This window comes from Cucurbita maxima, unplaced genomic scaffold (genome assembly GCF_002738345.1).
Source record: "Cucurbita maxima cultivar Rimu unplaced genomic scaffold, Cmax_1.0 Cma_Scf00016, whole genome shotgun sequence".
Lineage (NCBI taxonomy): Eukaryota > Viridiplantae > Streptophyta > Magnoliopsida > Cucurbitales > Cucurbitaceae > Cucurbita > Cucurbita maxima.
The window spans coordinates 1685409-1700714 of NW_019272032.1; the positions used below are offsets into that span (position 1 = coordinate 1685409).

At 34.7% G+C, this 15306-nt stretch overlaps 2 protein-coding genes across 3 annotated transcripts; one reads left to right on the top strand and one right to left on the bottom strand.

Annotated features, from left to right (window-relative positions):
- Window positions 1-1385: 1385 nt before the first annotated feature.
- On the bottom strand, window positions 1386-10830 carry LOC111491185 (glucosidase 2 subunit beta). Its single transcript, XM_023139977.1, has 16 exons — window positions 10523-10830; window positions 10283-10399; window positions 9631-9726; window positions 8679-8918; window positions 7557-7816; window positions 4948-5040; window positions 4735-4827; window positions 3278-3599; window positions 3041-3145; window positions 2845-2946; window positions 2690-2747; window positions 2523-2591; window positions 2248-2335; window positions 1984-2045; window positions 1839-1890; window positions 1386-1738 (listed from the first exon to the last, which is right to left on the bottom strand). The coding sequence occupies exons 1-16, from the start codon at window positions 10662-10664 to the stop codon at window positions 1676-1678; spliced, it is 1962 nt and encodes a 653-aa protein (XP_022995745.1). The 5' UTR covers window positions 10665-10830; the 3' UTR covers window positions 1386-1675.
- Window positions 10831-11458: 628 nt separating this feature from the next.
- LOC111491504 (mediator of RNA polymerase II transcription subunit 21) lies at window positions 11459-14984 on the top strand. Of its 2 annotated transcripts, none has more exons than XM_023140441.1 (5): window positions 11459-11615; window positions 12798-13014; window positions 14200-14277; window positions 14367-14418; window positions 14662-14984. In XM_023140441.1, exons 2-5 carry the CDS (start codon window positions 12805-12807, stop codon window positions 14736-14738), a joined length of 417 nt encoding a protein of 138 aa, XP_022996209.1. In that variant the 5' UTR covers window positions 11459-11615; window positions 12798-12804; the 3' UTR covers window positions 14739-14984. The 2 variants fall into 2 exon arrangements, with proteins under 2 accessions (XP_022996209.1, XP_022996211.1); XM_023140443.1 differs by lacking the exon at window positions 11459-11615 and adding an exon at window positions 11642-12274.
- Window positions 14985-15306: the final 322 nt, after the last annotated feature.

A 15306-nucleotide genomic window follows, 5' to 3' on the forward strand; every position in this document is an offset into this window, starting at 1 on the left:
TTTTAATTTGAATAATATTATTTTGTATTATATAAAATAGGTATTGAATCTCATGGCTCGTTGAGTTGTTTCTTTAGAATTTGATAGCACCTACGTGTTTGTGTGAGCTTAGCTATGTAATTATATACTTTTCGAATATGAATACATTTTCTGAGAGATTATGGCTTTTGTGTTTTAGTGGATCTTCCAGATCCTTTCGATGACCTATGTTGTGGTATTATTTATGGGTCTCCTTCCAGCAGTAAAGTACATTACATAGTCCGTTTTAGGGATTGACGACTTATCCATTCAGTGACTTTGGCACTGGATGTTTAAAAAATGGGGTACTATTTGGGGCCGGGTGGTCTCCTCCCAGCAGTAAAGTACATTACATAGTCCGTTTTAAGGATTGGCGACTTACCCATTCAGTGACTTTGGCACTGGATGTTCAAAAAATGGGGTACTATCGGGGTTGGGTGAATTCAATGATAGACGCCTTTTGGCATTTCAACCTTCATTCTCCTTTCAGGGCCTACCCGAAAGAGAATCGTTTCTTGGTCGTGAATATCTGAATAGGACGAATCGGTGGTTCGCTTCGAAACAAAACAATTAGAATTAGGCTCGTTGAACTGGAATGTGTATTATCCATATAGGTATTTGAGTCAGGTTTGTAACCCCGAGTAGCTATGCATGTCTTCGTGATCTTTCAATGGAGAAGAATGACTATCTATTTTATTTAGTTATTCAAGTTAAACCAATGATTCATTATCGTAATAGCAACAAACATTTAGGAAAAGTTATCTTTTTCTCAACAATGTCTTTGACATTTGATCCAATGGTGTTTGTTTGTTTAAAAATTATGTTTGTTTTATCACATTTCTTTATAATAATAGAAACCCATGAAATTTTAAATTTTAAAAAATACACTAAAAATACATATAACAAATAAAAAAAACCCGAATGTATAATTATAAGCTTAGCTTTCAAAAAAACAAAAAATCGAACTTTTTTTTAACATCAAAAGAGTTAGCCTTTTGTCTTCAATTTTAGAAAATTATGCTTATTTTTCCTCCATTTTTTTAGTTTGAATTTCTAGTCGAAAAAAGGGTTCCGTTATATATAATATAGTGAAGTTATACTTAGGGTTCTCGCAAAAGAGAATTTTGTTTTCAATTAAATCAATTAAATTATTAATTGATTTAATTGAAAAATAGCGGTTTCTCACCTGTTATATCAAATTCACATAAAAAAAAAATCGTTGTTCTCCCTATGAATATGAAGAACTTTTTTCGTAAAATCTCGTTTACTAAAAAATTTGTATTCCAAGAAAGAACAAAAAGGACAATAACTCAAACAAAAATGATTAAAATAGAGAAAATAAGATAAAGCAATTAAAAGTACAAATATCAAAGAAATTGAAAATAATGTATATATAATAAAAGTTCATCATAATTTGGGACAATTCGCATGCGAGTATAAACTAGTCCATAAAAAAGATGTGATGGCCTGAAGATAAGAGTTACCGCGACCCACAACAAAACTATGCCCTCTGTTTTAGGTAAGCTTTTCTCTAGGCTGCAAGAAAACTACTTCAACCTTTTCATTCACTCTCTCTTACTCAATACCACCACAGAAATAGAACCATCGTCTATCTAACTCAACCACTTACCTTTTGAAAATTTGATCTGTAAACTTATCAAAGCTCATCATGCTTCTCTGGCCCTTCTTTATTCAGCATCTCCAACTTGTTTTTCAGTTCCTATGGATCATTCAAGAGGGTCCCGTAAGCGTGGAAAGTAAGTAAAATTATCTGACAAAAGTTGAAATGAACTGTCTATATGCAATATAATGAATGGAACCTGAAGTTTTTCCTCTACACAAGCGGCTGGGGTTGATAAAAGTGCCGTGTATCTGTCACAAACTCCCAGTATGTTATCAGAGAGTGAGTGGGGGAGGGGGGAGAGAGGGAGGGAGGGAGGGAGGGAGAGGGAGAGAGAGACTTACTCGCAACGACTTGGCTCGTCTACATCGGTTATGTCATTTTTAAGCCCACATCTTAGCTTGACCTGAAGAATAAACATGGAATGTCAAGAGAAGGAAGTTGATCCTGCTTTTCCATGGGCAACCTTGCCTTGAAAATACAGGAAATGCATAGATGACCATTGATTTCAAGAAATAATCATACATATAAAATTCTGTCAAACATGTGATCAGGAAGTAATTATTATGCCCAGTTTAATCATGAAGATAAAATTATTCGCAAGACACCTTCAAGCTTCTATCAGGTCCATTCCAGCAATGATCCCCACTTGAAAAGATCATAACCCCATATGAGTCCTCAAATTTACTCCAGCGCCTGGTTGGAACCAAATCATGTTAAGAAAAGAAAGGCAGAGTTAAGAATAATACTACGTTCGCTAGTAACTTGAGATTTTCTGTGAGAGGAAGTAAAATAAAAGAGCAGAGTCAATACTAGGTTTACTAGTATACTTTAGACTCCTTTAACGCAATAAATATATAGGGTACAATTACGAAAAGCCTACCCCAAACGAGTTGTCGAGTGCCCCTCGACCTGTGAAGCTTGCTTGTAAGGGCAGATTTTGTAAATGTATCTGGACAAGATTTGAATTTAAGCAGATGAATATAAAAATTCAACTAGCATAAGAAAAAACCTATAAAGATAAGGACACTGAAAGGTAAAATTAGCTACTTGTTTTTCTTGCTTTCAAAACATTGGTCATAAAATGAATAGAACTCCTTCTCTGGACCTGCAAATGGATAGAAATGAAGATCACTAAATTAGTATTTGCATATTTTAAGTTGATGTTGCATTATAATCGTGAAAACGGTGCATCTCATACTAACCAAAATCATTCTGCAGCTTCTGTGATAAACTTGAGATCCTTGACTGTATTTTTGATAACCTGGCATTGGATTCATCATATTCCTTGCGAATGTTTGCAGCATCTGATGAATGCAAAATCAACATAACCATTTTCATGTGGTTAAACTCTAAAGTCATCGATCAAGTGTCAAACACCATGAACTTGCAAGCTTGTACCTGATTGGTTCACTGGAGGCTGGAATATATGAACAGCTTTGAGGACCTTTCGAACAGTTCTTTGTATCTTCTCAAGCCAGGTGGGGGTACTTTTGGTTTCCATATCTAGACAAATTGTTTAAAAAGAAATAAAATAGAAACAAATAAATAAAAGACGAGAAATATTTCACAACTGAAGGGAGCTAAAGCAATATTATAAACGAAAATAACTTAGACAAGAGAAACCTATATTTCAACCTGGTGAGTCCAATTCTGAATCTGAATAATATCTCTCTGACGAAGTAGACTCATCATGATTTTCATCTCTGATATCATATAAATCATCCTCTAGATCATCATCATATCTTTGGTTGTCATCGTCGTATTTTTGGTGCTCACCATCAGTGTCTGAAGCATAACCATCATTGTCGTGTGTGTCTTTTAAGATATCATGATTTTCTTCATCACTGTCATTCATGCTTTCCGCATTTCCCGACTGTTCTTCAGTATTTTCTCCGGTCCAACGAGAAGCAACAAGGCGGCCCAACTCTTCCCGTGATAACTCTGAATTAGCATCATTCTGCAACAAATTTCATGTAGATTAAATACAATTAAACCAGGAACATAATACCATAGAATTTCAATGAACAGTAGAACAAATGGACTTGAGTTGTAGAAGCCGTTTAAGTTGTGAATGTAAGTTTGATTCTTTAATACTAAAAAAAATGTTAAGGAACTATATTGGTGTAAAATGAAATCCAATTCAGAAAATTTCATATAAGATTGATGTTCTTTATCATTGACTGGTGGTCTACAATTTGATGGCAGTCAAAGCAAATGGTCGCCTAGTTGATAAAATGTTATTTAGGACATCATGCCTATTATGCACAATATGGTCTAAAGAATGCTATAAACCAACTACTAGAGAAATATAAGCCATCGGTTTTTTATGACAGTTCGTTACTGAGAGAGCTATTGGGTTCGAGTCTGACCGAGAAGAAAAGGAAGAGAAGGGAAGGGTGAAAGAAAAAGAAAGAGAGAGTATTTAAAAATTTAAAAAATATATACATAAAAAAAATAAAGATTAAAAAGAAAAAAAGAGAGAATAGGTAACCCACGGGTTGAACAGTGTTACTGTTCAACCTGTAGGTTTTGATTTAAAGGAAGCCCATGCTCCCTAAACACATGCCCCAAAAATAGAGTAGCCTGAGCAAGCAAACCACGTCAACCCCATCCCTGACCCTGGCCCCAAGGGGCCACATTTTAAAAATGCCAATGGATAAATCACGGGCAAAAAATGGAATCAAGGCTTCATAGGATAATTCTTTTTGCTTGCAGCATAAAGATGACAAAATTACATCATGGCACACTTTGTAGTTGGCATTTCAATGGAGTATGTTCGTAAAAATACCAACTTGCAAATAGTAAGTTTAGGTGCACTCTTGGTAGCGATACTAAGACTGTCCATATATAGTGAAAAATCAAGTATGAAAAATGTGAAAAGTTTCCACACAAAGGTTCAGCCGTCTGAAGATCTTTTTCCGCTTTTTTACCAAATTATACCACTATTCAATCAAAACATCATGTTTCTTCTTAGTCATCTAATGTCATACAATAAATTTAGTAAAGCAACACAGCAAGCCAGGTTTTATCAAATGATATCAAACTTCAATAAAGTTTCCTGAAAGAGAGTGCTGTTATATTGAAATAAATACCTCTTTCGTGACTTCTTCAGATGATTCTCTAGAGCCGACACTTTCTCCAGTTTCAGATTTAGCCAGGGGTTTGTCTTTCTCTAATGCTGTATCCTAAAACAAAATATATTTAAAAGTGAGAAAAAACCAATTTTTATTTTTCAGTTATAAAGCACCACCAATAACTGGTGGACTTGCACAAGAGATTAAACATTCATAACATTTCAATTTCACCTCTTCTATGTCTTTCGGCATTGATGATCCTGTTTCCGGTTTATTAGGAAGCTGAGCTTCAAATTCTGAGTCAACTGCTTCTTCCACCCTACCCTGCAAAAAAAAAAAAAAAGGTGCCAAATTGAGAACTAGGAGTTGCAATAAGCTTCTCTAGAGGCAAAACTATAAAATTGGAAGATAAATTCAATTACACGAAGAAAAAGCTAGGTAAAAAACATTCTAATAAAAACTAACAAAAGCACATTCCTTAGTACCAAAAAGCCCCTAATTTCTTTCCAACCATATAGACCAAAGGAAGACCTGAACAATGTTCTTCCAAAGGATCTCTTTCTCATTTTTGAAGTGATGGCCCAAGAGAAAGGGATTGGAGAATAACTTTTGGATCTCTAGGGAGTGTCCCAAGGCCAAGCATGATGTCTTCTCCACAAAGTCCCTTCTGCAAAAAAGGTTTGATATATCCAAGGAGGAAGGCTCCCTATTATTTATTGATGCTATGTGGGATGGAAATTAGCCAAAAGTAATAAATTCTTTGGAGTTCCTCCACTGGGCGATTAATACACATGAAAGGCTGTAGATCATTTGCCTTACATGGCTCTTTCTCCTGACCAGTGTATCTGTGGAAAAATAAAGCTAAATCTCAAAGCCATATTTTTATTACATGTTCCTTTGTATCCAGATTTTGGATGGATAATTTATTGAATCTACATCTCTCTTAGCTATGTCTGATGGCAAAATGTCTTCACATTGGGACTTTTTTTGTAATTGTTTACAGATAGCATCTTCTTTTGTATTCATTTGATCATATTAATAAAATGGTTTCTATTTACTATTCAAATAAGGGCAAACTAATAAAGCTCCTACTGTTTTCGTCACCCATCATTTTTTATTGGACTTCCCCTAGCTGGGTTAGCAATGTTCTTAATTCCACTCTCAAATGACAGCTTCCAGTCCCTTGAGTTTCTTAATGAAACCATGACCTGACCAGCCTCAGAAGGGATTATCTTTCCACCAATATTCCATACGAGCGAAGAAACTTTGGTGTTCTAACCACATATTTTCAAACCAAAAGTGGGTGGGACACCACTTATCAATGCCAATGGATAAGAGGATAGAGAAATTATATTTTTCACGTCTTTTAACCACTACACCATCAGGATTCTTAAATACTTTCTGTGAAACAAGGAAATGGTCTGTAAGAGTAAAGATGGGGGATCACGAAAATTTTAACAAGTGTAAAGACCATTTATTAGAGTTGAATCAGTAATCGCTGCTTGCTCAATGAAAGAGTTAAAGATCTGAATACGTTAAAATTTCCCCCGAACAACCAGCAATCCAAGTAGAGAGAGGAAGATCATTCAATTCTTGCCAAAAGTGAGATCTTTCTCTAGCTATGGAAGGATCGTAGAACATTATCAACCAAAATTTGGGCCCACCAATAAGAGAGATGGGTCACGCCACATTATAATGATTCTACTTCTACCAAAGGAGCCATATGCTTCCAAAGAAGTTCATCCAATATTCCTAGAGCTCCATAGACATTTGATGATAAATCTATCCACCTTATCCAACTTGATTTCCTGTATGTAAGATGATTATTGTTGGGTTGTGCTTGAGAATGTGGGATTTGATGAGAGCACGCTTTTGCCATGATCTAAACCCCCTTATGTTCCAAGAAGGAATAATCATGAAGAGATTATCAACCCATACAAATTCTGCTTGGTGGATGGGTTGTCATAGTTAACATGAGAGATAAGGTCTGATAGTTTTCTTGTGATATGATTAAGATGAAAGGAAATGTCACGGAAGAAGCACCAGGTAATTCACAAAACACCAATTGTTTCCAACTTTCAATCTTTGTCAATGTTACTTTTGTATTTGCAATTTTTTTCCCTACCCGGAGAGTTCGTTCATCAATGCAAAATTCCTCAAAAAGCTTCTGGTTTAAGAAGGTTATGTGAAAGTTAGAGAAAGTTCCAATGAGCCATTTAAGAGGGGACCGGTGGATGGAAATGAAGAAGACTCTGTCCTTAGTTATCTCAAAATTTTCACTCTCCATCCCTGTATGTGGAGTCCATTTCAATGGTATATTTCTCTCTCAACTGAGGCAGATTGAGGATGACATCTAAAGGTCATAAAAGGTGTTGTTGGAGAAGATTAAAGCAAGCACGGTCAGGCAAGGTGAGGTTGGCAGAAAGCAGGTGGAGAGACAGTTCATCGTTTATAAGAGGGAATATTAGTGATAGAGCACAAAAAGATGCAAACTAAGGCTTGGGAAAGAGGAAACACCTGCTCGAATATTAGTGACAGAGCCTCTCTTTCTCATATACAATTTTGTGATAGCTCCTCTCAGATAGCAACTATAAACCTCAACGAGACTAACCAAAAGAAATTTGAATCTAACAATATTTAACTTAGGGTAAAGATAGAATAAGAAAACATAAAGACTGTGGCTATGGGAGATTACCAATCAGAAAAAATATGAGCTACAATAATTTACAAAATATGTTGAAGAAGAAAAAAAAATAGTAGGAATGCCATATCATATGCCAAAACAATGATGTTGAAGATTGGTGATGTCCAAAGGTTCAAAATAAACCAACGAGTCTAACCTCATTTGTGGCAGAGTCCTCCCAGTTCCCACTTCTATCATCTCCAATGCCTTCTCCTTTATATTCCTCGGCAACATTTTCTGTAGCATCATCCTTTACCGAATTGTCTTTCTCTTCAGTTTTGCTTTCCCCAACATCTGCTGTTTCTGTCGATTCAATTTTTTTAGTCTCATCTTTTTCTCTCTCCAAATGTTTCTTCTCTTCTTTCTCTTTCGATAATCGCTCCTCTTCTTCTAACTTCTCTATTTGTTCTTTGCGCTCTTCATACGACACAATGCAGGTTCAATTAAATCACCATAAGATATAAAAGAATAAAGGAGCATTTAAGAAACAGAAATAATCACTTAAAAATTATATGTAGGAATACCCATTGACATGAACCTTCCAAGATGCCAAGATGCTTAGAGTAGTAAAAATTAAGACTAACCATTCATTGGCACATACTTTTCACTGATTTCAACATTTTGTCCTTACATTCTAAGAAAAGCATAAACACGATAGAAAAAGACTATAATGAATATATCGTAAATGAAAAAAGAAAATTTGTGGCCTCAGAGTTCTAAAATACAAAAATGACAACCAAGCATTGTGCCTATCTCACTGATAGAAAGTTGCAATATTCCCATTACTCATCTATGTGAAACATCATATATATATATGAGGCTGCACATAGAGGCAAGATGATTGAGAAATCTTTTCTCCATTCACCTTTCCACAAGAATGAAAGGTTTTCTGTGACAGATGGGGATTTGTGCAATTTTATGTGGTTTGTGGGATGAGAGGAATAATATGATCTTTAGAGAATCCATAATGAGAGTTGGTCCACCGAAAAATTCTATTTTTCTCTTTGGGCGTCAATTTCTAAGATCTTTTGTAATTACCCACTTGATCTTATTTTACTCAGTTGGAATCCTTTCAGTCAGGTTCTTTTTGAAGACTTGATTTTTTGGAATCAATGAACGTGTTTTCTTGTCAATATATATACGCCCAATAAATAAACCAAACTCCCAATAGGCAACAATGAAAATTTAAAATATTAAGAGGCTTTCCATGAGGTGATGAAAATAAATTATAATGGAAAAACAAGATCGCAAAATAATGCATGACTATACAAGACTAGACCTTGAAGTTGTTCCACGAGCCCTTTTAATACTTTTTCCTCGTTTTGCAACTTCAATAGCTCTGCCTCATCCTTAGTTATTGCGACTTTCGCATGTTCAACTTCTACTTTACGAATTTTAACACCTTCTTCAAGGGTGGCAATCTTTTTCTTCAACTTATCTCTAGCCACTTTCCCAGCTTCCCAGCATGTATTTGGACATTTGACTTTGTTGTCATATTCATCACTTCCATCACAACAATCTGCAAGTAATTGACAAATAAAAACAAATACAAAATAGGGTCAAATAAAATCACAATAATATAAAAAATGAGAAAATCATGTATCTTGTAAAATTGTCAACCGACAGAAGATTGAAATACATTATAAGAAAATATAGCTTAAATATTCTCCCCTCTAATTCCTTGACTTTCTATGTTCACAACTTCTGCATGAGTACGTAGATTTGGGGGTAGTATAGAAGGCCAATTTTATTAAAAGAGTGAAATAATCGATGGGAAAAAACCTAAGGATGAACAAAGTTACAACAAGCTTCAAGATCACCATGTTTAAGATTGGCGCCAATTCTTCACCCAATAATACATGATATTAAAAGAACACAAATGATGATAGTAGCTTTAAACTGTTCACCCCAAGAAGTTTAGGCTGTCTATGATAGTGTGTTCTACTGTAGTGTCATAACTCAGAAGGGAATTGCAGCTAACAAAACCTGAAAAATTACACATCCAGGACCACCTATTTCATTCAAACCTAGAATAAAATCTGCAGGGCTATCCATAAGCATATCCACTCCTGAACTTCTAAATCATTTAGGTTTCTAGTAAGAGTTTAAATTTTAGCCATGTATGTCCACGCACTGGCTTAATACAGTAATAGACACTAGAAGACTAGATGGATTAAAGGATACAAAATGGAGAGATAATTTCAGAATTTCCCCATCCAAAAAAAACTTACCACATATACCGTCGTTCACCCTTGAAGAAAACAGCAAAAGTGGAACGTGCCCAGCATTTCGACAATAGAACTTTCCATTTGGGCATGCGGATGTGCCTGCAGCCATGAAAAGTATGTTATCAATACACGTGAAATGTTGAAACAATTTCAGACCTTTTTTACGGAAGAATCAAAGGTTTGTAGAGCAAAATGAAAGGATATACAACCGACAATACAAAAAACCAGCTCACATCAAACGGAGCCAATTTAACAAACCCAACTGAAGAAAAAATTTGACAACTCGTTATGAAACCAAAGCGACACCCAACTGCGAATCCGAATCATATTTTGGCTTCTTCGCAAAAATTTATACTGGATTTTAGATCAAGAGTGAAAAAAAAATAAATAAATAAATAAAAAAAATAAAACTCGTCAAAATACAAACAGTCAAGAATAATAACAACTGCACTCCCTAATTGCTAACGTAGATATTAGTGAGTAGCAATACATTGAGAATCGCCTGGAATCAACAATATCAGTTTCTATAACGACCCACAAACCCGCACAGATGCTAGTAAATACTAAAGACCAATAAGATTGAGGCAAATTAAGGCCCGATGAGTTGAAAAAAACCAGAAGAAAATGCAGCGAGATGAGGAAGCGGAATCCATACCAGGTTCGTCAGTGCCATCAGGGCAATCGCAGTAGTTATCGTTAAGCTGAGCCTTAGTAAATTTGTTGGAACCGTCTCTACATTTGATCACGTCGGACGATTTGTAATACATCACATCTACATTTTTTTATAAATTTGGTACTAATTCTCAGTGTCCATAAATACTTCGAAAGCTTCAAATAAACAAACGATGAATTGAAGATTTGACAAGATTGGGGCAGATATGGAAAGAACAAAAACCTTGGGGAGAAATTCCACGAAACTGGTGATTTGGTGATAAAACTGATCCAACGATTGGAGCTATCGCAAAAGCCAGAGCCGCGCACAATGTCCATAAGGTTGCAACAGATTCTGAATCTGTGCCTCCCCATTGCTTCATCATTTTATGTCCTCCGATCAGAGAAGAGAGCAAGTGTCCGATTTGTCCAGTGTTCTTCCCCGTTTCGAATGTTTACCGCAACCTATCGCCCCCCGGTGTTCAACGAATGCGGCAAGAATCCCAAATATTCATCAAATTTTATCAAACTCTGACCAAAGTTTTATTCTTTTTCCTTTATTCTTTTTTTCCAATGTATAACTTTTCTTAAAATTTGTAATATTATCAAAATTTCATATAAATAATTATTTTTTTTCAATTGTTTTAAATTTTATTAAGTTAGATTATTAAAATAATTTAACTAATTTAATTTTTTATATGTATAAGTTATTTTGCCATAAATTTAAATAATCATTTTCAAATAAATAATTTTTATAGAATTATATAAATTTTTAATTGTAAATAATTAGTATTCACATATATTTCAAAAATCATAATATAGACTAAATTATTTTATATGAAATATTCTCTAAATCTTATATAATTTTAATAAATTATTGGTTAAATAATTAAAACTTTATATAATATATTTAATTAAGTGTAATTAAGTACAACTTGGATGTGTTTTTTTTTTATTTTACCGGCTATCACCGGTTACTAATTAATAAATGTTTTTTATTTTTTTATTTTAAGGTTTAATTAGATAAAATAAATTGAAATTAGGTCAAAATGTATATATAATAAATAAATAAAAAATTTAAGGTTTAATTCGATCTCCATTCCAACCATTCAGCCCAGTTCGTAAAACTAGAAAATAACAATAATAATAAATAAATAAATAAATAAATAAAATAGAAACATAAACCCTTTCCACGTTCATTGTACTCTCTTGTGCTCCGCCTGGTCACGTCGTCTCCTCCCCCTCCCTTTCAGCCGTACAGTGTCGCCACCGCTTCTATCTGGTCCTTGTCGCCATTGCGTCTCTCCGGTCAGTGCTGCCGCCGCAGCCTCCCTTAGGTTTGCACTGATTTTATACTCTTCTGATGTTACCGATGTTCTCTCTTTCTCCATCTCTGCCTTTTTTCTCAATTGAAAAACTCAAATTAGGAATTGTATAAGGAAAAAATGGAGGAGTTGTTTTGATTTTTTGAAATGACAATAGCCGAACTGCGGTGTGCTTTGCCTTTTGATTCGTCGAGTATGTCTACTGAGGCTTGATCACCTGTACATCTCTCTTGTTTCTGCGACAATGAAATGTTCAGCATAATTATTTCTTTGTGTATGAGAGAATCAGTAAGTTATTGTATTATCCAATTCTTTTTTAATCCCTAGCTTGGCGGAGCTATTTTGATCGACCAACAACTTTCAACCATACTTGTAGTTGTAGATTTGGAGATTATAGTTGGCAGATAACAATGAATCTTTTTTTAAAGTTGAAATTCTCCTCCCTCACATCAATCAATCACCCAACATACTTTTAATTTACTGGAAATAAAAGCCATCTATATGCTTTGTACTTCATGTAATTGCCATAAAAAGTTTTAGAAAATGCATAGAGTAAAATAGGAAGGGAACTAACGATTCTCCTATATAGTATAGATTATACCGGTATTGGTACGGCACTGATACTTTTTTCGTGGGCATAATCCAACTTGGCTGCTCTTCCAAGGTTTTCGGTGAGCTCAGTTTTGTGAGAATTGGAATTGGTTTATCCATTAATGATAAACAGATCTAACATCTTACAAGCACGTCATTACAATTTTGATTTCGATCCTCTAATACTGGTTCCTTATATTTGACGTGATTTCATCATTTACTTGAGCAACCAAACACAAGATCCAGATTAGAACCTGCGAACCTATTGACTCACTCCTAGTCTCTTCAATTGTAATAAATTAAATTGAGAAACTATGGTTCGAGGTATTTCATTTAGTGTTTCTTTTATTGAATTGGTTGTTTTTCTTCCACAAAGTTGTCTCTCAGCAATTATAGTCGGATGTGAAGTCTTCTTACGAGTATTAACTTTCCTTACCATGTTTTTGATGCTATCTCAGATTTTTTTTTTTTTTTTGGATTATATTGGAAGAAATAGCTTAGACTCCCACTCAGTCAGTTCCTATATGTGATTTGTTGATTTTAATTGTCTTGATATGTTTATTGGTTCTCATCATTTTCTGGACAATTCTTCTGGGGGATAAGGTTCGAAATGGACATTATTTCCCAACTACAGGAACAAGTCAATACAATTGCTGCTTTAGCTTTCAATACTTTTGGGACATTGCAGAGAGATGCTCCTCCAGTTCGTTTATCTCCTAATTACCCCGAACCTCCGCCTCACGAACCTACAGAGGACAGTGCAAACTTCGCAGAGCAGCCCAAGCTAATGAGTGCCGCTTTGGTGAAAGCCGCTAAGCAGGTGTGATTTTTATTTTGCAGGATTGTGTTTGCCGTTGTTCATGCTAAGTGTGTAGTTCATTGGTTCTTGTACTTTTGGGGTGGAAAATATGAATGTGATGCATATGCCTCTTGTTATTTACTTTTTCATGGGTCGAAACATCAAGAAAGTATTTTCTTCTTCCTTTTGGGGAGATTTTAGATTGCCATTTTTTTTTTCAAAGGTCAGTATCCTAGATTGATTAACTTTACATGCTTTCTATCTACTGGATAAGTAATTGAGAATCAACTGTCTACTCGAAGCACCTGATGAGATTGGGAGAGATGCATTTCATTCACCCTCAAATGCTCGTTTGTTAGATCTAGTTAAGTCTGAACTTGTGTAGTCTGAGGACAAACAGGACTGTGATTTCCTGCTTTTCAGCCGCTCATAACTTTTATTGCGTTTTTTATGGGGTAGTAACATATCAAAGTAACAGATATCCCGCTACTTGTTTGAGAGGCATACTGGTTCTAATGCTATGATTTATTGTATATCCATCCAAGGAAGCAAATTTGGTATTGGAAACTTCAATTTACTTTTGCCTTCCAACCTCAGATACTACTTGGGCAAATATGGTGTTTTAGATCAGCAATAAGCCAAAGTCTTACGGAAAACTTTTTTAATTATTCTTTGCTTTTAACTGTATATATGTTTTAGCCCCACTTTTAAGAGCTATTAAGCGTGTTCATATTTTTTAAATCTGCTATTCAACCCTGTATTTGACTAAAATCTGAATCTTTTTTTATTTAGAAAATTTTGCTGAGAGATTTTGATTTTCGTAAGCAATGGAGTTGAAAGTAGCAATGAATTAAGGTTTGTTCTCTTCAACAGTTTTTCCATGGAATATGTAGAATTTATAAAATCGACGAGTCTGTCCACATTATGTTTGAGAAAATCCCAGTGTAGTTTTTGGGTAATAGAAATGTTTGGATGTTTTCCAGTTCCGGTGGCATTTTAGTGCCTTCTAGATGTGATTCTACAAGGAGCCAGATTGTTCCATTCCTTCTCTCATTTTCTTTTCCTTTTTACTCTCTCCTCTCCAACTGGTATACTATTAGCTTTCTGTACAAAAGAAAGGGTTGAGACCATGCTTCATTTATATATAATCCAATTTAACATATGTGCCGTTCTTGAAACTATTGTTTTTATTATCTTTTGGCACAGTTTGATGTATTAGTTGCAGCATTGCCTCTATCTGATGGAGGTGAAGAAGAGCAGTTGAAAAGGATTGCGGAACTACAGGTATAAGCCTTCTCATATTCTAATGTTGATATAAGACCAAGAATTCCTGTATTGTTTAGTTCTCAGTACGTTTGAAACTTGTTATCCAGGCCGAGAACGATGCTGTAGGTCAAGAACTTCAAAAGCAGCTAGAAGCCGCAGGTATTATCTCGTTTTCTTCATTAACCTGTGTATAGTTACAACATGCCCAGTTGCAAATTATGGGCCCACCAAGAATGACTTCCTATTGGAAGTTTTACTGTATGGTTTCATTTAGGGTTTGACCAACTCGTCGTAAGCGCGAAATTTCTCGTGTTCTCTCCGTTCTATGGAACATACTACTGATATTTGGCCACAGCTACACAAGCTAACATTCTTAATGGAATTGGGAATTGTTTGTTGCAGAGAAGGAATTAAAACAGGTTCAGGAGCTTTTCAGCCAAGTTGCAGATAATTGCTTGAACTTGAAGAAAGCAGACTGAAAGATTTCAAGGTTATAGTAGCTCAATCAAATGCATTCATTCCTTTCTTCCTAATTTAATGCAACTTAGAACAGGTGTGTTAATTTTCTGCGCCACTTTGTCCATTTTCTCATCGTTTTTTTTAGCTAAACTCGGTAGAAGATTCATAATGCCTAACCCCAAATTGCCTCTATTTAGCTTCTAGCGGATGTTCAAAGTTGTCCAAGTAATTGCAAGTTAGCAATATATATATATATCCTTTGTATCTGATAATTTGTACCATTGTTTTACAAATATCGACTTATTGATAAGTCAGATGACATCATTTTTTTTTTTTTTTTTGTTAAGTCGAACAACATTTTAGGTGATTTGAATCTCTAACATTTTTTTAAAAACAATTTATTGATTAAATGTGTTAATTATTGTTAAATTATTGGCATTGGGTTAAAGTTTAAAACAAATATTAAAATTATAATTTTGTTGCACTAAGCTATGTTTGCATCTTTTATAATGAATATGAATGTGTTTACATACATCATTGGCATATGGAGTTGAAAATGAAATTACTTACCATATTTAAATAGATATG